General features: G+C 38.0%; 1 protein-coding gene across 1 annotated transcript in view; it reads left to right on the top strand.

The window, feature by feature from the left end:
- Nucleotides 1–24,670, top strand: part of LOC150083386 (ubiquilin-1-like) — a 237,395-nt gene that overhangs the window by 35,327 nt on the left and 177,398 nt on the right. The window contains exon 2 of the mRNA XM_090377236.1: nucleotides 12,327–12,429. Coding sequence (XP_090233362.1) covers nucleotides 12,327–12,429 — 103 coding nt within the window. The remainder of the gene's footprint in view (nucleotides 1–12,326; nucleotides 12,430–24,670) is intronic.

Below are 24,670 nucleotides of genomic sequence, written 5' to 3'. Positions count from 1 at the left end.
AACTAATCTTCCCCTGTTATAGCATCTTCCCAACTTGCTGAATGCCAGCGTGTTTATAGGAGAAGACACTTTTCCCTTGACATCTTGACCCTCCAACGGAAGTTTATACAGCTGGAACTGTACTGTATATACTTTTCTCCAAAGCAAGGTTACGAGTGGGGCTGGATCTTTAGAGGATATTTAATATTCTATTTCTAATTTCGAATAACATTTACTTGACTTTACTGATTTCCGTCCTTGCTGATGGTATTACAATTTCTATGAATTTCAACACAATTCAAATATACATCAGCAACCAGGGAAATCAGACTAGTAGTTAATTTATCCATTACTGAATATTTAATTAATCCGAAAAGAGAAAGGTGGGATTCATACCGCTCGTAACATTAGCACACAGCCTCTATAACTGGTTGCATATTATTGCCTAAACCTTTACTTATGTTATGGTTTGCTAATCGTCCACCATTCTTAGTGTTGCTATTTTTGGATTGGAGTAACAATAAACTGAAAATTATATACTAATAATCTGCGAATTGACATACAGTCCATTCCGGTTAAGGCTCCTCCGTAGCCAGGTGGGAAGGAGCAGCAGTGCGTAGCACACGCTTCTTGATTAGACCGGGGTTCGAGCCCATCGCCACCAAATACGGAGGATGCGGAAAGGTCAGGGAATGACCACCGCATATCCTGGAGCAATATGGCCTTAGTTGCTAATGCTCCTAAAAACCAAATAACAAACAAACATTCCGGTTATTTGGGACACATCGGGACTAGTGCATTTTGGCCCGATTAAGCGGCTGCCCCAATTAACTGAAGTTTCACGTAAATAGTTAAAAATACAATGTACCCCCCCTTTACAATTGGTTCACTGTACAATCAAATCACGTTATGACGAACTCACCATAGTAAAGTACCGTTCACTATACGATGTGCCGTAAGTGCCGGTCATTGTGATCACGTTTGAATTGAATTTTAATTCTATTAAACAGCGATTCTAATTAGCGAAAATAGGAGGAATATTATCCACAGGCAATAAAATCAAAGATATATTAAGCACAAATTTACCCTTTATTACCTTACCAATTAAAAAATTAAATGATACGTGAAAATCAGAAGAATATACGTGATAATCGGAATAATTAATAGATTTCTGTTCACTGACATTTGTGGGTGGGGGTTAAAATTTAAAACAGTAAAAAGATAACAAAGAACACGGCACACACAAATTGCAAGCAACACAATACGCTCAAGTGAGAACGGAGCAACGAGTTACAAAGCTTTAAAAATAGGAATGAAGAGAAGATCTGAAAATTATTTTTTTTTATATGATTGAAGATTTCATGGAAGTGTAAACACATTTCACCATAATAACCCAAAGAATTCCAGCTGTCGGTGTTATCACAAATTCAGTAAGATCGAGTTTACTGTCTGTTTATGATAGATTTCGCTAACAGAAAAGCCCAATAAACAGGTTACTGCTAATTGTTTTACGGTTGTGACCTCCAGAATTTCGACCGAACCACATGGTATCGTAGGGTATTCTCCAGTGCTGCGGTCTCCTGCCCTGATTAAACGGCATGCTCTCCCAATTAAGCAAAGTAAACCCTGGCTATTTTCTCGATTGGTTTCTGTTTTTTAAGATTCGCCCCAAATAAACGGCTGCCCCGATTAACCGGTGGCCCAAATAACCGGAATCCACTGTATTATCTAACGCAATAACAAAACTTTAAAAAATACTCCAGGAACATTGCTAACTTCACAATGTTCTGGCCTGTTTCTATGTTCTGAATGTGGGGCCTCCACTGTCTATGCGATTTTAACATGTAGCCGGAATTGCCATTGTCGTGTATGGGAGTGTGCACTCTGTATGTTACTACTCTGTGGCCGCCTTATTATCAACGGTGCATCGTGTGAACAAGCTGAGCATTGCAGGCAGTGCAATACAGTATATCTGCATATTATTTTTGCATCTTGATTGATTAATCCTGTGTGTACAATGGCAAAGAGTGTTCCGTCAATAAGAGGCAAAAGAAAATTGGTAGATGATGACAATCACATTTACGTGTTTTCAAAGAAAACTCTAGATGAACAACATGGAATCTGGGTTTGGGAAAAACGTTCTACCTGCAAAGGGCGTGTTTGGACAGAGGGTTTGGAAGGCCCAGTTGTGAAAGTCGTAATTAAACATAACCATGCAGCTCAAGCTGCAAGGTCAGAAGCATTGCAATTGATTGATCAAATATGGCAGCATGCAACAACCACGAACGAACGGCCACAGCAGATTGTTGCATCAGTTATTGCAGAGGCTCATGCCAATGTCATGGCATTACTTCCTAAAAGGATTCACTTTAAACGAACCATTCGTCATGTTCGATGCAACAATGGTACTCCTGCTTTAACGAGCAATCTCCAGGACCTAGTAATTCCACAAAATTATATTGGCAATGTACAACAATTTTTAATGTATGATTCTCAAAACGAACTGCTCCCGGGTCGCATGCTTATTTTTTCCACTAGTAACAATCTTCAGTTATTTGCGCATAGCCAGGAGTGGTTTTCTGATGGAACTTTTAACACAGTACCCACGCATTTCCAGCAGCTTTATACAATTCATGTGGTTCAATTCAATGCAGTTATTCCAGTGGTCTACATGCTTCTTCCAAACAAAACTCGTGCCACATATGTCAAGTTGCTTCAAGAAGTTAAAAATCTACACCCGGGTCTCCAACCTCAACGACTTATTACAGATTTCGAACAAAGTGCCATGCAAGCCTTCCAACAAGAATTTTCTGGTATTGTAAATACCGGTTGTTTTTTCATCTTTCCCAAAGCGTTTGGTGGAAGGTACAGAATGAAGGTTTAAAAGCTCGATACGAACAAGACAATGAATTTGCTCATTGGATCCGAATGATTCCGGCATTGGCATTTATTCCTCCTGCTAACGTTATTCAAGCATTTGAAGATTTAGTAGTTGTTTGTTTGTTGTTTGGTTTTTAGGAGCATTAGCAACTAAGGCCATATTGCTCCGGGAAGATTTAGTTGAGGCTGATGACTTCCCCATTGAAGCTATGGTGATTGCAAACTATTTTGAAGATACATATATTGGAAGAAGACAAAGGAGAGGCCGGCAATTACCCATTTTTGCCATTGAATTGTGGAATGTTTACACACGAACACGAAATGATCAGCAATGTACCAACAACGGCGTGGAGGGGTGGCACATGGGATTTCAGGAAACTTGTGCTACTTTATTCCCAAATATTTACCGATTCAGTGATTCTTTAAAGAAACAACAAGGGCTGCACAATTTTGAAATTACACAACTAATTGCCAGTGATTGAGGCAATCAAAGAAACAAGAAGTATGCTGCAATTTCTGCTAGAATCAAAAGAATGGTCCAAGATTTTCAAAATCGTGATGTGATTGATTACCTTAAAGGCACTGCATACAACTTCGAGTTTTAAACAATAATAATGTGCATTTATTCTATGATTGATTACGTTTGATTGATTGATTCATTCTATTAAAACAAAATAAATTAGAATTAATAAAAAATTAGGTGTATTATTTACATTTCTATAGCCTATTCATTATCTACTGGGGGCGAAATGTGGAGGGTGAAATGCGAGGGGCAACTTTTCCGGATCCCAGTCAGCCCACACCTTGAGTACTGTATACAGGTCTGGAGGCCTCATTTTAAAAAGGATGTAGAGCTTTTGGAACGAGTACAGAGAAGGGCAACAAGATTAGTGAATGAAACAAAGGGTTGCTCTTACGAAGAAAGGCTTAAGTTTTGCAAATTACAGTGTCTCACAGTGTCAGAGTCTGGAGACAGTGTCAGATCACCTCGCAGGTGATCTGATTGAGGTGTATAAAACCTTGAATGGTTTGAGCATTATCAATGCAGATGGGATTCTTTCTCTTGCTCAGAATAATCACCTGAGAGGGCATAAGTTCAAATTGAGGAAAGACGGTTGTAGGATAGATGTGCGGAAGTTTGACTTTAGCCAGCGGTTTGTTGGTTGATTGCTGGTAAGCTTCTATCTGTCGTTGTAGAAGTTGATAGCTTAAACAGATTCAAGGCAGAACTTGACAAACATTTCGACCGAGTGGATGGGTGAAATAAGGGTTTTTTTTTTTTTTTTCTTTTTGGCTGATGCTATGTAAGCTTGCTTTCTTGCATCATATGCCTTTGCCAATGCTAAAAGTTGATATTGTTGTACACATGTTGACACTAATGATATTAAGAGTAGGAGACCAGTGGAATTACTTAACAAGTACAGGTCAATGTTGAAAAAAAGCCGAGAGTTAGGGTTGAATTTGAGAGTGTTTGCAGTTCTGCTGAGACATGATTGGAGGGCCGTGTCGATCAATTCAGTCCTGGAGAGATTGTGCAAGGCTCAAGGGGTAGAATTTTTCTCAGCCTGGTCTGTGCTTGTTAACAGGAGAGACTGCTTCTACAGGAATGGGATACACTTAAATAGAAAGGGTACAAGAATATTTGCTGGTGCTATCGAGGCACTGTTAGGTGGTTCAGAAAACTGCTAGCTTGGGTATACGTGGACTAATAGATTAACAGTAGCTGCTGACAGAGGTGAAGGTGAAAGTGATTCTTGCACTGCTTTTATTGGAATGAGCAGCAGCCTGGAAAACAAGGTGCAGGGGATTTCAGAGACTGCTGGGAGTCATTGCGGAACAAGTAAATACATGGCTATGTTAGGGTAGCTAAGAATAGAAACAAGTTCATGTATACTTGCATGTACACCAATGCTAGCAGTTTGGTAAATAAATTTGATGAATTTGAGGTGTTGGTCAAAACATCAAAGGCAGATATTGTTGGGATATCAGAGACGTGGTGTCACACAGATATAAGGTATGCAGAACTGGAATTTGGGAAGTACAATGTGTACAGGAAGGATAGCAGGATAGGAAGGGAGGAGGGGTTATGCTATTAGTTAAGAAACACAAAATCCAAGGAAGTACAGATAGTCGACATTAGCATTAGTAGAGGCATATGATGCAAGAAAGCAAGCTTATTCAGCATCAGCCAAAAAAAAACACAACCACTACTCCTATTTCACCCCTCCGTTCGTTCGAAATACCTGTCCGGCTGAGCCTTAAATTTGTTTAGGCTATCAACTTCAACAACAAGTGATGGAAGCCTATTCCACAAACCAACTGCTCGCTGGCTAAAGGCAAATTTCTGCACATCTATCCGACATCCGTCCTTCCTCAATTTGAATTTATGCCCTCTCAGGTGATTATTCTGAGTAAGAGGAAGAATCCCATCGTCATTGAGCATGCTCAAGCCATTCAAAGCCTTATACACCTCTGTCAGATCACCTCGCCGATGCCTAGTCTCCAGACTCTGTAATTTGCAAAACTTAAGCCTTTCTTCGTAAGAGCAACCCTTTGTTCCATTTACTAATCTTGTGGCCCTTCACTGTACTCGTTCCAGCAGCTCTACATCCTTCTTGAAATGAGGCCTCCAGACCTGTATACAGTACTCAAGATGTGGCCTGACCAATGCCTTATACAAGGGAATAATCACATCCCTATCCCTGCTAGAAAAATTCCTGTATATCATCGACAAGATACCATGGGCTACTCTTGCAACTCGTCTGCACTGCTCAGAGAACTTCATATCTGCCTGCACAATTACCCCCAGGTCCTTTTCATTCTCTACCACTGTTGCGTAGTACCAGAGTTGATACGTTGATCAAGGGTTACTGTTTCCCATATGTAGTACTTTACATTTGTCAATGTTAAACTTCATTTGCCACCTCTCAGCCCATCTGCTCAACCTTTCCAGATCCTGTTGCAGCAGCATAGCATCAGTAGTGTCTTTAACAGCCCTGCCAACCTTTGTATCGGCTGCAAACTTGGACATTAAGCTTGATATACCATCATCAATATCATTTATAAATACAGAAAACAACAATGGACCCAACACTGAACCCTGAGGAACTCCACTAATAACATTAGTCCACGTTGAGCAGTGTCCATTGATTACCACTCTCTGTCTTCTGCCACTCAACCATCCCTTTATCCATAGCAGCAATTTGCCTCCAGTGCCACACTGCTCCAATTTGTGCAGCAGTCTTCCATGCGCAACAGTATCAAAAGCCTTTCTAAGATCCAAATATATAATATCAAACTTATTCCCTGCATCCAGTTCTTTTGTGACTACATCATAGTATCCAATCAAATTGCTCAGACAAGACCTGCCCTTAACAAAACCATGCTGTGTCTGAGCTATAACTGAATTCTTGTCCAGATGATCGTGCAGTGCTTCTTTAACCAGTGCCTCCATTAATTTTCCTGGAACCGAAGTTAAACTAACAGGTCTATAATGACTTCTGTCAGCTTTTGCTCCTCCTTTGTGAATTGGAGTTACATTTGCACATCTCCAATCTATGGGTACCTCCACTGAGTCCAAAGAAGCTCTCATAATTATGGCTAGGGGTTTGCTTACTTCCTTTGCTGCCTCCTTTAATATAACTGGATAGATCCCATCCACCCCAGGTGCCTTTTTTATGTTTATCCTCAACAATTTCTCCTCCACTTTCCTCTCAGTTATTAGAAAATCATCTAGCTCACTGCCAAAGTTTACTTCACCTATGACATTCCCCTTCCTGAATAACTCCTCATGTGTGAATGCAGATGCAAAATACTCGTTTAGATTGTTAGCCACCTGAGTAGGATCCTCAACTGTTCAACTATCAACATCCAGTGGACCAATCTGATTCATCCCTTTCCTTCTTGAGTTTAAAATAGGTAAAGAACTCTTTTCTGTTTTTCTTTGCATCCTTTGTCAAGGGCGTCTCCGTAGCCAGGTGGGAAGGAGTAGCAGTGCGTAGCACATGCTTCTTGATTAGACCGGGGTTCGAGCCCGTCACCACCAAAAACGGAGGATGCGGAAAGGTCAGGGAATGACCACCGCATATCCCGGAGCAATATGGCCTTAGTTGCTAATGCTCCTAAAAACCAAATAACAAACAAACATCCTTTGTCAAGGATTTCTCATAATCTGCCTTTGCCTGCCTAATCTCCTTTGTGACTTGGTTACAGACCAACTTATATCTATCATAGGCTTCCATGTCACCCATTAATTTGTATGTATCCCATGCATTTTTCTTCTCTGCCATATGTCTCATTAGTTCATCTGACAACCATTTAGGCCTGAACCTTGAACAATATTTCTTGGTTGGTATGTAAAGCCTAGTAGCTTCCAAGATTAGTTCCTTGAATGCTTCCCATTTTGAATTTGCTGTTGGTAACATCATCAGTTGGTCCCACTGTATAGAATTTAAATACTGTCTCAGACCGTCCTAGTCGCCTTTACGAAAGCAAAAACCTTTCCCTTTACCTCTGATGGTAGTTACCTCCTTGAATAAATCCCACTTCAGCACACTGTGATCACTGCCACCTAGTGGTTCCTTTATCTTCAGATTCTTAATGCTTGAATCATCACTACTGATAATCAGATCAAGAGTATTACTCCCTCTAGTTGCCTCCTGAACATGCTGGTGTAGAAAACAATCATCCAATAAATCCACAAAAGCCTTGCTAGTGTGTGAGTGACCAACCCACAAATTCCAGTCAATATCTGGAAAATTAAAATCCCCTATTATAAGACTCTGATTTACTGGCCCATTCTATTTCCCTGTACAGTATCTTATTATACTCATCAGAGTCATTAGGCCTATAGCACACTCCTACTCTCAATTTTGATTTACCTATGCTTATGTCACACCAAACTGACTCGACACTGCCCTGTCCATCGATGTCGACTGGCTTCACTTCCTTGGATTTTGTGTTTTTTAACTAGTAGCATAACCCCTCCTCCCTTACTATCCTGTCTATCCTTTCTGTAGACGTTGTACTCCCCAAATTCCAGTTCTGCATTCCTTATATCTGTGTGACACCACGTCTCTGATATCCCAACAATATCTGCCTTTGATGTATTGAGCAATACCTCAAATTCATCAAATTTATTTACTAAACTCCTAGCATTGGTGTATACATGCAAGTATACATGCACCTGTTTCTATTCTTAGCTACCCTAACACAACCCATGTGTTTACTTGTACCGCAATGACTTCCAGCAGTCTCTGAAATATCCTGCATCTTGTTTTTCAGGCTTCTGCTCATTCCAATAGAAGCAGTGCCAGAATCTCTTTCACCTCTGCCAGTGGCTACTGTTAATCTATTAGTCTTTGTCTCCCCCCAAGCTAGCAGTTTTCCGACCCACCTAACACTGCCTCGACAGCATCAGCAAATATTCTTGCACCCTTTCTATTTAAGTGTATCCCATCCCTGTAAAGCAATCTCTCCTGTTAACAAGTACAGTCCAGGCTGAAAAAAATTCTACCCCTTGAGCCTTGCACAATCTTTCCAAAGCCGAATTGATCGACAAGGCTCTCATCATATACTCCCTCCTATCGTGTCTGGGCAGAATTGCAGACACTTTCAAATTCAAATGGCTGGACAGCGCAGCTGTGAGTCAGTTTGGTGTGAATATAAGCACTGGGAAAGCAAAATTGATAGTAGGAGTGTAGGAATAGGCATAATGACTCTGATGAGTATAATAAACAACTGTACAGAGAAATACAGTGGGCCAGTAAATCAGAGTGTCTTATAATGTGGGATTTTAATCTCCCAGATATTGACTGGAATTTGTGATTTGGTCACTCACACACTATCAAGCTTTTGTGGATTTATTGAATGATTGTTTTCTACAGCAGCAGCATGTTCGTGAGGCAACTAGCGGGAGTAATACTCTTGATCTGATTATCAGTAGTGATTCTTCATGCATTAAGAATATGCAGGTAAAGGAACCACTGGATGGCAGTGATCACAGTGTGCTGATGTGGGATTTACTCAAAGAGGTAACTACCATTAGGGATAAAGGGAAGGATTTTTGCTTTCGTAAAGGTGACTACAGTGGTTTGAAACGGTATTTAAATTCTGTACGGTGGGACCAACTGATGATGTTACCAACAGCAAATTCGAAATGGGAAGCATTCAAAGAATTAATTTTGGAAGCTACTAGGCTTTTCATACCAACTAAGAAATGTTGTTCAACGTTTAGGCCTAAATGGATGCCAAATGAACTAATGAGACATGTGGTGTCTCATTAGTTCATTTGGTAAAATAATAGATATAAGCTGGTCCGTAACCAAGGAGGTAAGGAGGTTAGGCAAGCAAAGACAGATTATTGGCAAAGGATGTATAGAAAAATAACAAAAAGTTCTTTACTTATGTAAACTACAAGCAAGGGGATAAATCAGATCGGTCCACTTGATATCGATGGTTCAATTTTTGATGATCCTGACCGGTAGCTAACAAACTAAATGACTATTTTGCATATACATTCACACATGAGGAGTTATTCAGAGAGGGGAATGCCAAAAAGCACCTGGGGTAGATGGGGGGCTATCCAGTTATTAAAGTACGCAGCAAAGGAAGTAAACAAATCCTTAGCCATAGTTAAGAGAGCTTCCTTGGACTCAAGGGAAGTACCCATACTGGAGATGTGTAAATGTGACTCCAATTCACAAAGGAGGACTAAAGGGCGACACAAGTAATTGCAGTCTTGTTAGTTTAAATTCTTTTCTAGGGAAATTAATGGAGGAACTGGTTAAAGAAGCACTGCAGGATCATCTAGACAAGACTTCAGTTATACCTTGGACACAGCATGGTTTGTTTGTTAAGGGGAATTTTTGTCTGACCAATTTGATTGGATACTATGATGTGGTCACAAAGGAACTGGATGCAAAGAATAATTTTGATATCGTATATTTGGATCTTAGAAAGGCTTTTGATACTGTTGCACATGGAAGGCTACTGCTCAAATTGGAGCAGTGTGGCATTGGAAGCAAATTGCTGCTATGGATAAAGGGATGGTTGAGTGGGAGAAGACAGAGTGTGTTAATGAATGGACACTGCTTTTTGTGGACTAATGTTATCAGTGGAGTCCCCCAGGGATCAGTGTTGGGTCCATTTTTGTTTTCTGTATTTATTAATAGTAGTAGTAGTAGTAGTGGCATGTGATGCAAGAAAGCAGTGTATGAGCTTGTGCAGCATCAGCCAAAAAAAAAAAAAAAATTCACGCAATCATTCCCTCTAAATGTTTGTCATCCTCCTTAAATTTATTTAACCTATCAACTTCCACGACAGATGGAAGTTTGTTCTAGCAATTAACCACCACTGGCTAAAGGCAAATTTCTGCACATCTGTTCTACATCTGTCTTTCCTTAATTTGAATTTATGCCCCCTTAGGTTCGTAATCTGAACAAGTGAAAGGATCCCATCAGAATTCAGCGTGCTCAACCCATTCAAGGCCTATACACCTCAATCAGATCACTGTGCAGGTGCCTAGTCTCCAGCCACTGCAATTTGCAGAACTTAAGCCTCTCTTGGTAAGAGGATCCCTTCATTCCCCTCACCAATCTTGTTGCCCTTCTCTGTACATGCTCAAGTAAATCTACATCCTTCCAAAAATGAAGCCTCCAAACCTGTATGCAGTACTTAAGGTGTGGCCTGACCATTGCCTTATACAGAGGGACAATCACCTCCTTTTCCCTGCTAGCAAAATTCCTATAATTCATTGACAAAACCCCATGACCTTCCCCGGCAGCCTGTCTGCATTGCTCAGAAAACTTCATATCTGACTGCACAATTACTCCCAGGTCTTTTTCATTTTCTACCACCTTAAGTGTAGTACCACACAGTTGGTACGTTTCTCTTGGGTTACTTCTACCCATATGCAGTACTTTGCATTTGTCAAGGTTAAACTTCAGTTGCCACTTCTCAGCCCATCTGCCCAAATTTTCTAGATCCTGTTGCAGTAGCACAGTGCCATTACTGTCATTAACAACCCTGCCAACCTTTGTATCATCTGCAAACTTTGGCACTAAGCCTGATATACCTTCATCAATATCATTGATAAATATACAAAACAACAGTGGACCCAACACCGAACCCTATGGGGACTCCACTAATAACATTAGTCCACGAAGAGCAGCACCCATTGATTACCAGCCTCTGTCTTCTCCCACTCAACAATCCTTTTATCCTGATGTGCTATAATGATATTGATTATGGCACATCAAACTTAATGTCCAAGTTTGCAGGTGATTTGAAGGTTTGCAGGGTTGTTAATGACAGTACGCTGCTGTAACAGGATCTAGAAAAGTTGAGTATGTGGGCTGAGAGGTGGCAACTGAAGTTTAACATTGACAAACGTAAAGTACTGCATGTGGGAATCCCAGAGTAATGTATGAACTGTGTGGTACTACACTGACAGTGGTAGAGAACGAAAAGGACCTGGGGGTAATTTTGCAGGCAGATATGAAATTTTTTGAGCAGTGCTGACGGTCTGCAAGAGCAGCTCATGGTGTCTTGTCAATGATATACAGGAATTTTTTTAGCAGGGATACTGAGGTGATTATCACCTTTTTATAAGGCAATGGTCAGGCCGCACCTTGAGTACTGTATACAGGTCTGGAAGCCTCATTTTAAGAAGGATGCAGAGCTGCTGGAATGAGTACATAGAAGGCAACACGATTAGTGAATTGAACAGAGGGGTGCTCTTATGAAGAAAGGCTTAAGTTCTGCAAATTGCAGCTTCTGGAGACTAGGTACCTGCGAAGTGATCTGATTGCTGTGTATAAAGCCTTGAATGTTTTGAGCATGTTCAAATGCTGAGGGGATTCTTCCTCTTGCTCAGAATAATTGCCTGAGAGGGCATAAATTCAAATTGATACATTTTGAATTTAAAACTTCCGCACATGATGGATGTGCGGAAGTTTGCCTTTAGTCAGTGGGTGGTTGATTGCTGGAACAAATTTCCATCTGTTGTAGAAGTTGATAACTTAAATAGATTAAATGCAGAACTAGACAAACATTTGGAGCGAGTGGATGGGTGAAATTAGTTTTTTTTTTTTTTTTTATTTATTTTTTTATTTTTATTTTTGGCTGATGCTATATAAGCTTTCTTTCTTGCATCATGCACCTTTACTAATGCTATAATTTCTTGAAAACTGTATGTTTTTAAGTGTGATTTGGGTTTTTGATGTTCTCCTGCTTTCGCCAGTACAATTGAAGTAATTATGTAATTTTTATAATTATTGTTTTATTAATATTTTCTATGTTACAACATGTGAGTAATGACTAAAATTGTGGTATTGTTGATATTTAAATGTGACTTCCGTTCTTTTATTGAAAACTAAATTTTAAACCAGTAAACATTAATAGTGAATGTGTATATTTTTGTGAACTTATATGCCACTAACAGTAACACCAACAATCTTAAAATTTAGCTGAAAGAAGAAATTGCTAAAAAATATCAAGTTCCAGTTGAACAGCTGTGCTTAATATTTGCAGGAAAAATTCTTAAGGATCATGAAACATTGACATCTCACAGTATGTATTCTAAATAATTTTGTTCAACCTATTGTCATTAAGTTAAATTGTTATATATTTTTTAAGTTTACAAACAAAAGTATTGCACTTTTTTAGTATAATATCATCTTGATTTCTAATGCTACCAGAAAATTATGCTTCTAAAAGTTAGTTTTATATATTCCCCAAAGATCTATCTAACATCCATTTATAATATTGAACAGAAGTGGATGTTGATATCTATTTTTGGATTGAAATTGTGAATTTCCAGGATATAGGGTGCTGGTCAAAAGAAAAGGTAGATTATACCACACACGCACCTATTCAGTTAATCTAAATGAACCTAATTATTATTATTATTGTTTATACATTCATATTTATGTAATTGTTTGAATACACATATCCTTGTTATTTGAAAATTCATTTATTTGATTATAGATTGCTTCAGGTAAGATCCATGGCCACACCTGAGTACTGTATAAAGATTATAAAGACTTTCATCGGCATGTCCCAAAAAGTGTGTAAAAATCACACCATTTATTGGCCTTTTCCTAACTAAATCATAACAGCATACAGTCACAGTAGGTCATACTTTAGCTGTTCTCTAGGTGACCAGAATAAGGTGTGAACACCAATTATTTATACTGCTTGTTCAAATGAATTACATAACTTTTTTTTTTTATGAAAACCCCAAACACGAAAGGTATCAAAACCTATAGTACATAGTACCGTGCATGGGTTGAAGGAGAAGTATGGGGGGGAGGGGGATGCCGGAAACTTTGCTCTAGAGACTAAACATGGGTTTCACCACTTCAAGCCTCCAATAAGCAAAGTGGTGGTATTTCACCGGTTGATGAAAGTCATCTACCACCTGATGACTGTTTGACAAAGGGAGAAAGTCAGTCACAAAAACTAGTTATCCTAGAGGAAAACCTAAAAGTGCTTTGGAATCGGTGATCAGCAATTTATGTCCAATGAAAAATACTTTTTTAAACCTGTATAATTTGTCCATTCCTTTTAATTTATTCACACTATCCATAATACTGGGTGGAAATTTATTCCAACAATCACTTACTCCCTGGCTGAAGACAAATTTTCACACGTCTATCCTGAAGCCATGCTTTTCCAATTTAAATTTATATCCCATCATGTGAGAAAGCACAAGAATCTCATCAGCATTTAGTTTACTCGACCTATTTAAAGCCTTAATCATTTCTATTAGGACTCTTTGCAGATGCGTAGTTTCCAGATGCTTCATTTTGCAGGATTCCAGTCTTTCCTTGTAAGAGTATCTTTTCACTTCTTGACTAGACTTGTTGTCATCTTACATCTGTTATTTCAATAGTTGTACTTCCTTTTTTTTTCTTTCATGAAAGTTATTAGAACCTATAATACCCAGTACTGTAAATGGGTCGAAGACTTAGAAAACAGAGGATACCTGTTGACATTAGATTTCAATTTCTGTTGGTTGTAATTTTTGTAAAATACACATGAAGGAAGGTTGTTCCAGAAAGTAGAAGTAATAAGTGAAGAAGAGGAAATGTTGGTTCTGTGAGTTTATAGTGGGCAATGAATGAATGATACCAACTGCTTGTGGCACATATTCAGAGTACCTTTTGGAAGTATCTATAGAAAAGACATGCAGCAGAAATTGAATGTCTGTGAGACAGGGAGTGGAGACACTTTGTAAGAGATGGGTCATTAATTAATCTCATGGTCCTCTCTTCAATAGAGTATAGAAAATTGAGAAAGGTTTTGTGGGTAGCACCCCAGATATGGAAGCAATATGCCATGCTAGAGCAGACAGATTTGAAATTTGTACAGAGTGAGTAATTGTTTAGAAGGAGAGTATGCTAAGAGCAAAAAGAAAACCCAGTTATTTTATGTAGAGGAAGTAATATTTGTGAGGTACTTATGCCAAGAGAGATTAGTCAGAATAATCCCTAATAGAAATTATGATCTTGTATAGAAATGTGTATAATTGAAGATGTGGTCTAACCATTGCCTTATATAATGGGATAATCATTTCTTTCTCTACTGACAAAATTTCTATATATCATTGATAGAATTGCTTGAGTTTCCTATCAGCCTGTCTGCCCTGCTTAGCACACTTCATGTCCTACCGCACAATTCCCCCTGGGTCACTTTCACTTTCCATTACCTTGAATTTGGACTGCTCAAGTGGTATGTTATTCTGGGATTATTCTGTCCAAATGGTATGTTATTTGGGAATTATTCTGCCCGAATGGAATATTTTTCTGTGATTATTGCTACCCAATTGTAGTATCCTGCATTTAGGCTGAAAAGCGGCAATTGTGTTAAACAGTTGCCACTTTACAGCCTATCTGCCACCTAATTTATCCAGGCCTTGTTGGAGTAGCATACTCAGATTACCATCATATACCACTCTGCCCACCTTTGTATCCAGCTGACTTGAGAAAGGAGAGTAGAGTAGAGAAAGTAAACAGTATATCATACACCATCAGTACCATTAATAAATTTTGAAAAGATTTTGGTCCAACACCGAATTCAGAGGGACTAAAACGAGTCCATGAAGAGCAGTTTTCATTAATAACCACTCAAGAAAAACTGTCTCCTATCATTCAAGCACCTTTATATCCGTATAGTAACTTGTCCTCAATGACACACTGTCTCAATTTGTATAGAGGTTGTTCATGTGGAACATTATAAAAAGGTTTACTGAAATCTAAATATACGATATTAAAATTATTTTTTTGGCTACCTTATAATAGCTAACCATATTCAAACAAGATTTCCCCCATCCCTACCAACAAATTCATGTTGTCATTGCCACATAAATGTATTCCTGTCAAAATGATTGAGTATTACTTTGTAAACTACTGACTACTCTATTTTTCCTGAAACAGAAGTTAAACTTACATGTCTGTAACCACTCACTTTGTCTTTTGATCCCCTTTGTGAGAGGAGAGATGTTTACTCATCTCCAGTTTCTAGGGAAGTCCCTGAATCTAACTACTGTCATAATTATGGCCAGAGTTTCGCTTACCTCTTTTGCTGTTGTCATCCCCAGATGCCTTATTTAGTTTTAGCTTTAGCAGTTTATTTTCCACTTTCAGTTATCGTAAAATTATTTAACATGTTCGCTAACAACTTGACCTCTCACCTTCATGCATCAAGTTCAACAATCCATAGGCACGGAACAGAGGCATTTTTGGGCTTTCTCTTCTTGCTGTGGACAAATCATTCAGCCCCTGGTGAATAATTTGACTATTGTCTTCCAGAAATATGGAAGAAATGTGGCTCTTCAAGTTAGGCTACAGTTCTTTTTCAGTTTTAAAAGTTTTTCTTACTTTCCCATTTTTTCATTCAATTGTAAGAAATGTGTTAACTCTCAGTTGGAATTAGCATACTTCTGGTATACCCATCCCTAAAAACTTCATGACATGCAAATATAGATGCAGAATATTTATTCAGTTTATCAGCAGTCTGTACAGGATCATCAGTAGGTACCCAGTATCTAGTAGATCAATGTGGTTCATCCCTTTACTTCTAGTGCTAATGCGAGCAAGGAATTCTTGCTAATTTTCTTGCATTGTTAGCCAAAACTATCTTGGAATCTTTCTTAATATGCTCCCCCTCCCTGTAACATGATTGCAGATTAGTTTATTGAGAAAATTCTTTAAAATTCGGCACTTTACAATCCAGAAATTTTTAAGAATCTAGCTCATTTTACAAAAAAAAAAAAAATAAATAAAAAATCATCAGTATTAGAAAAGCTTTTTAGCACTCCATGTTAATGAATGCATTTTTCTTTAAGAATCCATGCAAAAAGGGTGACATTTCTTTCATTTAAATGCTATCTTTTTTTGGTAAAACCTTTTAATTTTGCTCGGACTGCTCTTGTAAATTGCATCTGTGTGGCTGGTCATATGGTGTTTGTGTGAACTGGTGACCAATTTGTCACTTTACAACAGCACAGAAAGAGACTAGTATGTTTATATAGCTGGAAAAATGTATGCTTAATTAAATCTGTGGTTAATTTCTTCCATAAATAGTGACTTACTAACATGTAACAAGTTGAATTCCACACAATCAAGGTTTTTGCTGCCATTATAACCAGTCATATATGGCTCATCAACTGCATGACATATTATTATGGCTGCAAAAAAGGAAACTTAATCGTCTTGTGTTATTACAAGCAACAAGTTTCTTGTTGGAGGAGTAAGAATTTGTAATTTTGTCTCTGTATTGAAATAACTTGTTCAGTTTCTATTAATTGAAATTCATGTGACATGGGAAAATGTCCTGTTCTCTCTACAGTGAAACTCTTATACTTGAGAAGAGATTTTGCCCTTGTGATTGTGGTGTAACGTGTTCCTACTACAGTTACCATCTTCAATTCAAAGTTGTCAATGATCAGAAGAGACATTGGATTGTAAACTTTATTAGTTTGTTTACAGGCTAAAATTCAGATTTATTATAGTAATTCTTATAGTAATTTATTATCAAGCAATTCTCTGAAAAATTTATAGAACATTCACTCAAAGCTACAGTTCTTGTTCAGTTTTAAAAGTTTTTCTTACTTTCCCATTAATAGTAAACTTAGCCTTATGAATAGTAAGTTTCAGAATGGAAAACCATTTTTTCTTTTTTCTTTTAAAGTAACACATCAACTTTTATACCACTTGGTTACTCTAGTGGTACTGCTCCTGCCTCCCTGTGGTGGGCCAGTGACCTGAGAGAAGGAACCTGCTCCCACAGGACTGAAAGGAGCAAAGACGGAGCTCAAGACCTGAAACAAAAGACACAGAAAATGACTTTTCTCAACTTGTTGTGTTCTCAACCCAAGAGGTTGAAAACAATCCCTCAAGAGGAGATACCAGCATTCTCTCTTTGCACTGTTTATTGGACCAACCTCTGAGTAAATTATCTCCCTTCCTTGTGCAGAAATGTGTTAAGCCTGCTGCAGGTTCACGGAAATCAGTAAGGTGACTCCAGTCTGGGCATTTTCTGGTAGAGACTACTCAGTCCCAGCATTCTGCTAAGCTATTAAAGCTGACAACCTTTGGTGGACTCTCAGTAAAAGTTACTCCCCATGCTGCTCTAAACTCCTCAAAGGGAGTAATAACAGAATGGGACTTATTAACTGTATCAGAGAATAAAATTGTCCAAGAGCTATGTGAACAAAGACTTCACATATTTCTTGGACAATTTCCATAATCTTGTCCCAACAAGGAGCATAATTGTCACTTTTAGCTCTTGTAACCTACTGTCACCTGTCAAAGCAGACTGTCTCCATTGCTGTGTCCAGCCTTACATTCCAAACCTCATCAGTTGCTACAACTGCCAAAAATATAGCCATTCCCAACCTTCATGTCAGGATGAGGTGATATGTCCTAATTGTGGGTCAAAGGACCACAACCAATCTGATTGCACTGTTAGCACTTCTCATTGTCCAAATTGTAAGGGAATCACTTGGCATTCTCCAGAATATGTGAACTATGGGAGCAAGGGAAAAAAATCCAGAAATATAAAGTGAAGAACAGTCACATACTCAGAGGTGAGAAGGCAGACAATCAAAATTCAGTTAAAGCATACATATACCACAGTTGCTCAACATTTTCAGTCATTAGGTATTCAGAGAGATGTATGTCTCCAGATATATTTATCACTAATTGGGCATGTTCTTTGCTCTTTACTTCCAAACAATGTGCATCACAACAAACAGAACAAGTAAGTAATACCTCAATCACTATTACAGCTGATGTTCTTCCAACAACAAAACCAAAAGTGACAGAAACCATCAAACTGTAACCATCACGCCACCAGAATGATCCAGATGATGGAATGTTAGAACTCCATACAACTAATCAGATAGAAATAACATGCCCCTATTTTCCTAAGAAAAGCAAAACGAAAATAGATCGATGCAAGCAATCTATAACTAAAAAGCAGTCAGAATCAAAAATAACTATTAAACCACATAATGAAAAGAATCCTTCAATGGAATTGTAGAGGCTTTTGGAATACAAAAGATGATTTACATAATCTTGTCAATTGATACTCAGTTGTCAAGACCATGTAAATCACCTCGAGCCTTCTCTAAGCCGGAAAAGTATTGTACCTTTGCACAAATTACAGGCCAATTTCACTGACAAGCTGTTCAGGCAGTCTTATGGTTCAGAGGTGACTAATATGGTTCTTGAAAAGTAGAAACTTAATAAAAAAATAATCAGTAAGGGTTTCAGAAGAATTGTTCCACATTAGATGTAATGAGTATGGGCTTGGCACACCCAGGGTCATGAGCTGGATATAATCATTCTTCTCTTTCTTAGTGATTCCTTTCTACTTCTGACTCTCTCTCCCCACTCAGGATTTTTTTTTGGCTGGTGTAGGATAAGCCTCAGGCTTCTTTGAACCATATGGCTAATAATAATAATAATGATCGAAGCAGAAGCAAACATCCGAAATGTTTTCATGAAGAGACATCTGATTATGGTTAATCTTGATATTGAGAAAGCTTTTGATACCACTTGGCAATGTGATGTTCTCCAAGATCTTCATTCTCTTGGCTTGAGAGGACAGTTACCCTAATTTATACAAAATTTCCTACTCCACAGAATGTTTGAGGTTAGATATACGAACAGTTTATTCAAGTAATTTGAACAAGAGGAGGGTGCTGCAGCCTAGGTTCCATCCTCAGTGCAACACTATTTATAATAAGAATTGCAAACATGACATACCAAATACATTTGAATTGCACATGTTTGCTGATGACCTCATTATCTTTTGTCAGTCACAAGCTACGAATACCATTGTGAGGCAACTTCAAATTTCCATAGCCAAAATAAAATCATGGGTGTTATGGAATGCTAGAAGAAAAGAAATCCACTGTACAGGAATACCTCGCACAGCGTGGTTAATTCATGCCAAAAAAATACCGCACTATGTGAAACCGCACTGATTGAGGTATTATTAGTGTGTATTTTAATGTAATGCATTCTGACAATTTGATTATATGAGTCGAGTTGCAAAAATATATAGATGTTTGTTTACTATAAATTGATGCACATGAAGTTCTTGCAAAAAAAAGAAACTAAAATGATAAAAATGAAAAATACTAGTAAGTACAGTAAGTGATTTTTATTGCAGTATGTACATACCAAAAGAATATAAGTGAAGTATGTACTGTATTTTTATTTTTAAAAATAACTGATGAGCTTAGTTTGCACAGTTTTTTCCTTCTTTTTATCTGCATACATCTCTTCATAACATCGAATGTCATTTTGCAATGCTTTCCTTATTTTCATACCTCGTTCGATGTTTGGATCTAGAAGAACACTCAGCGCCATTACATTTCTTCTTTCCACTCATATTTGTGTATAAAGGTGTAACGTTTTTAAAAAATAATCTTTAATAAAAATACACAGCAAAAAATATTTGTACATCTTACGCACAATCAACGACCTCACCGATCGGAATCTAGAGTGTTTACTAATGTATGAATGTTAGCAGAGTCCTTATATAATGGGAGTTTCGACAAGTCAGAATGGCCTTGAATCCACAACGCATTGGCCTATGTGCTGGCATTACAGGTGACCCCCACTTAACGCTGATAATTTGTTCCGGAAAAACAGAGTGCTAAGTGAATCTGTGCTAAGCGAGCGCTGCATTCCCATAAGGTAACGTATGTATTTGTGAGTTCCGGTTGGTGCCATAGGATATTTCGTAATCAATAATAAACAGTAGTGAAAAGATGCACAAATGTCGGTCAAAATATTTAATATTCAAATATTTGTACATATAAAATATTGTGCATTACATACGTATATAATTATGTGGTAAGCACTTATGTATCAAAAGTAAACTTAAAATTCCAATTAAAATAATGAATTTAATTATGAAAAATGTGTTGATTTTGGGTCGAACTTTGGCCCTCTTCCAAATAAACTAAAAGGGGTATTAATTTTAATTTCCCCGCAGCGTTACCACCAACAATAAAGTCAACCGATCCTTTGCCGCTTTGAAACCTGGCATGTGTTTTCTTCTTTCAATATGAAACTTCTTTTAAGCATTCGTTTCCACAAAAGTCCTGCTTCATCTATGTTAAAAACTTGAGAAGTATAACACATAAATACCCCTCTTCAATAATTTTAACAAGTTCTTTTTTGAAAGTTTCGGCTCCTTAATCTGCACTAGCGGCTTCTCCTTGGATTTTAATAAATCTATTCAACCAGCCCTTACCAGTTTTAAATGGTTCCACATTTTTTTTTTTTTTTTTAGGGGAGTTTTCTTCATGTCATCATATTGGCTAATCTCTTTCTCTCTCCTTTTTTTTTTTTTTTTTAATATTTAACTTTACTGAATTCTGCATTGGAATATTATCTTCAATAAAATTAAAGTCTTTCCATTTCAATCCTAATAGCCAGCCTAGTACTAGTTGCGTGCAGTGGAACAGCTATCTTTCCCGCTTCTAAAATTAATTCTTTAATTTTTTTATAATTGTTCTTACAGTTAAAGTTGCAAGTCCTAAATTATGGCACACATCCGCTTGTCGTTGACTGGAATCGATTCGCTTCAAAACGTCTAATTTAATTTTCAAATTCAGTCTTTTTCTTACATTTATAGTCTTCGTACTGCACCCAGACGTTGTTTTTTCATTCCTGTCGATCATTATTAGCTCTTCGAAAATGTAACTGCGTTGGTTGCATTAATTATGATACAATGTTCAAGTAAACTATCCGTTACGGCCGCCGATGTCTAATACTGTACTGAGTGATGACTAGACTTGGGATAAATGCATATAACGCAAATATTACAAGCAATATATTTGATAATTTTTTAAAATGTTGATCTCGGAACTATGTAACAAGTCACTGTACTGCAATTAAATTAGCGTGGGAAAATTTCGCATATCGGCATGGGAAACGTTCTGATGCTGTTTTGCTATTCATTTTCAAGCTATCGACTCCATCAAATGAAACGCTAAATATGCCAAAAATGCAATTTGCAAAAGACCGTTTTGTGATCTGTGACAGTGTTATAGTCAGATACGGGTTATAATATAAGAACAGTGTTATAGCAAATCAGAGTAAAATGAACCGCGTTATAATGGGGGCCTGCTGTATAATACATACATACATATCAAATGTATTGGTGTGTAATGCAGTTAATATATTTTTTAAATTTGTAAACTGCACTGTAGCAAAACCCGCACTGTTCGAAACCGCACTATGCGATGTATTCCTGTAGTTCATTTCTGTAAAGAATGCAAACTATGTCCATTTTCAGAAATGTATTAAAAAACCAATCTGATTCCTCTTACCAACAGCTTTGTTTATTAGTCTTATATTTAGATAATAAAGATAATGCAGCAGAATGCAAGGCCTTACACTTAGTAAATGGCAACCCTAAAATAACTTATACACTCGGTGAGGTTAAATTACACATAGTAGAGAAGAAAGGGTCATGTCAATTACAGTACATCCAGGCACAAAGTTTTCTGAACAGGGTAGACAGGTGGCAAGGTGAGCACATAGTGTCTTATCAAATTGAATATGTGACCATGAATATGTGGGCTACAGAGCTTGGTAACTTAGGCACCTTAGAAGAGACCTAATTGAGGTATATAAGGCTCCGAGAGGAGAAAGCAAAATGAATGATGATGAAATTTTTACTGTTATAAATGATTCCAGAACTTAAAGGCCATAAACTAAAATTATGAGGGAAGAGGTTCAGACTGTGTTGCAGGACGTTTTCTTTTAGTCAGTAATTATTAATTACTGGAAGTTTCCTCCATGTATGGTCAAGGTTGACTGTTTGTAGAGATTCAAAGTTCAGCTGGATAAGTATATATGTGAGGAGGGAGTCATTTAGATATTTTATTTTATTTTTTTTTTTGTTGGTACAGCAAAAGTCTCGGGCTTCCTTGCACCTTATGGCTAATACTAGTTCTTCTTTTTCTGGCATTATAATCCAGGGTGGGTCTTAACTTTCTCAATGATGTTCCACCAGTAAGCCCTGCCAGAAGTCAAGCTTCTCCAACTTCTTCTTCTCATCTTTTTTAATTCCTCTTCTATGTCATCCATCCGTATTTTCTCCGGTCTTCCTCTCACCCTCCTACCAGTAGGTTTCCATTTCATTATACTCTTAGTTGTTCTTCTGTCATCCATTCTCAAAGAAATATTGTTCAAGATTTAGGCCTAAATGGATGTCAGATGAACTAATTAGACATGTGACAGAGAAGAAAAATGCATGGGATACATATAAATTAACATGTGACACAGAAGCCTATGATAGATATAAGCTGGTCTGTAACCAAGTTACAAAGGAGGTTAGACAGGCAAAGGCAGATTATGAGAAATCTTTGGGAAAGGATGCAAAGAAAAACAGCAAAAAGTTCTTTACTTATGTAAACTCTAGAAGGAAGGGGATGAATCAGATTGGTCCACTTGATATTGATGGTTCGACTGTTGATGATCCTGCTCAGGTAGCTAACAAACTAAATGGATATTTTACATCGACATTCACACATGAGGAGTTATTCAGGGAGGGGAATGCCAGAGGTGTATTCAACTCTGGCAGTAAGCTAGATAGTCTTGTAATAACTGAGAGTAAAGTGGAGGAGAAATTGTTCAAGATAAACACAAGAAAGGCACCTGGGGTGGATGGAATCTATCCAGTTATATTAAAGGAGGCGGCAAAGGAAGTAAGAAACCCTTAGCCATAATTATGAGAGCTTCCATGGACTGGAGATGTGCAAATGTGACCCCAATCCACAAAGGAGGATCAAAGGGAGACACAGGTAATTACAGACCTGATAGTTTAACTTCTGTTCCGTGGAAATTAATGGAGGCACTGGTTAAAGAAGCATTGCAGGATCATCTAGACAAGACTTCAGTTATAGCTTGGACACAGCATGGGTTTTTTAAGGGGAAGTCTTGTCTGACTAATTTGATTGGATACTATGATGTAGTCACAAAGGAACTGGATGCAAAGAATAACTTTTATATCATATATTTGGATCTTAGAAAAGCCTTTGATACTGTTGCACATGGAAGACTGCTGCACAAATTGGAGCAGTGTGGCATTGGAGGCAAATTGCTGCTATGGATAAAGGGATGGTTGTGTGGGAGAAGACAGAGTGGTAATCAATGGACACTGCTCTTCGTGGGCTAATGTTATTAGTGGAGTCCCTCAGGATTCAGTGTTGGGTCCATTGTTGTTTTCTGTATTTATAAATGATATTGATGATGGTATATTAGGCTTAATGTCCAAGTTTGCAGACGATATGAAGGTTGGCAAGGTTGTTAATGACACTACTAATGACAGTACACTGCTGCAACAGGATCTAGAAAAGTTGAGTAGATGGGCTGAGAGGTGGTAAATGAAGTTTAATATTGACAAATGTAAAGTACTACATCTGGGAAGCTGTAATCCCAGAGTAACGTATCAACTCTGGTACCACACTGAAAGTGGTAGAGAATGAAAAGGACCTGGGGTAATTGTGCAGACAGATATGAAGTTTTCTGAGCTGTGCGGACGGTCTGCAAGAGTAACTCATGGTATCTTGTCAATGATATGCAGGGATAAGGAGGTGATTATCCCCTTGTATAATGCAATGGTCAGACCACACCTTAAGTACTGTATACAGGTCTGGAGGCCTCATTTTAAGAAGGATGTAGAGCTGTTGGAATGAGTACAGAGAAGGGCAACAAGATTAGTGAATGGAACAAAGGGTTGCTCTTACTGAGAAAGGCTTAAGTTTTGCAAATTACAGTGTCTGGAGACTAGGCACCTGCGAGGTGATCTGATTGAGGTGTATAAAGCCTTGAATGGTTTGAGCATGCTCAATGCTGATGGGATTCTTCCTCTTGCTCAGAATAATCACCTGAGAGGGCATAAATTCAAATTGAGGAAAGACGGTTGTAGGATAGATGTGCGGAAGTTTGCCTTTAGCCAGCGGGTGGTTGATTGCTGGAGCAAACTTCCATATGTCGTTGTAGATGTTGATATAGCTTAAATAGTTTCAAGGCCGAACTTGACAAACATTTGTAGCGAATGGATGGGTGAAATCAGGGTTTTTTTTTTTTTTTTTTTGCTGATGCTATATAAGCTTGCTTTCTTGTATCATGTATCTTTGCTAATGCTAATGTCCCAACTATCAAGTCTCTGGCTCTTCACAAATCTGATGATGTCTACACCCTGAATAAGATGGTCAAGTTCACGGTTCTTTCTGATCCTTTAGGTTCCATCAACGTCTTGTATGGGCCCAAAAAAC

This window comes from Mastigoproctus giganteus, chromosome 7 (assembly GCF_048544385.1).
Source record: "Mastigoproctus giganteus isolate SK-2022 chromosome 7, ASM4854438v1, whole genome shotgun sequence".
NCBI lineage: Eukaryota > Metazoa > Arthropoda > Arachnida > Uropygi > Thelyphonidae > Mastigoproctus > Mastigoproctus giganteus.
Note: the sequence above shows the minus strand (reverse complement) of the source record. Positions and strands in the feature narration are given on the sequence as shown.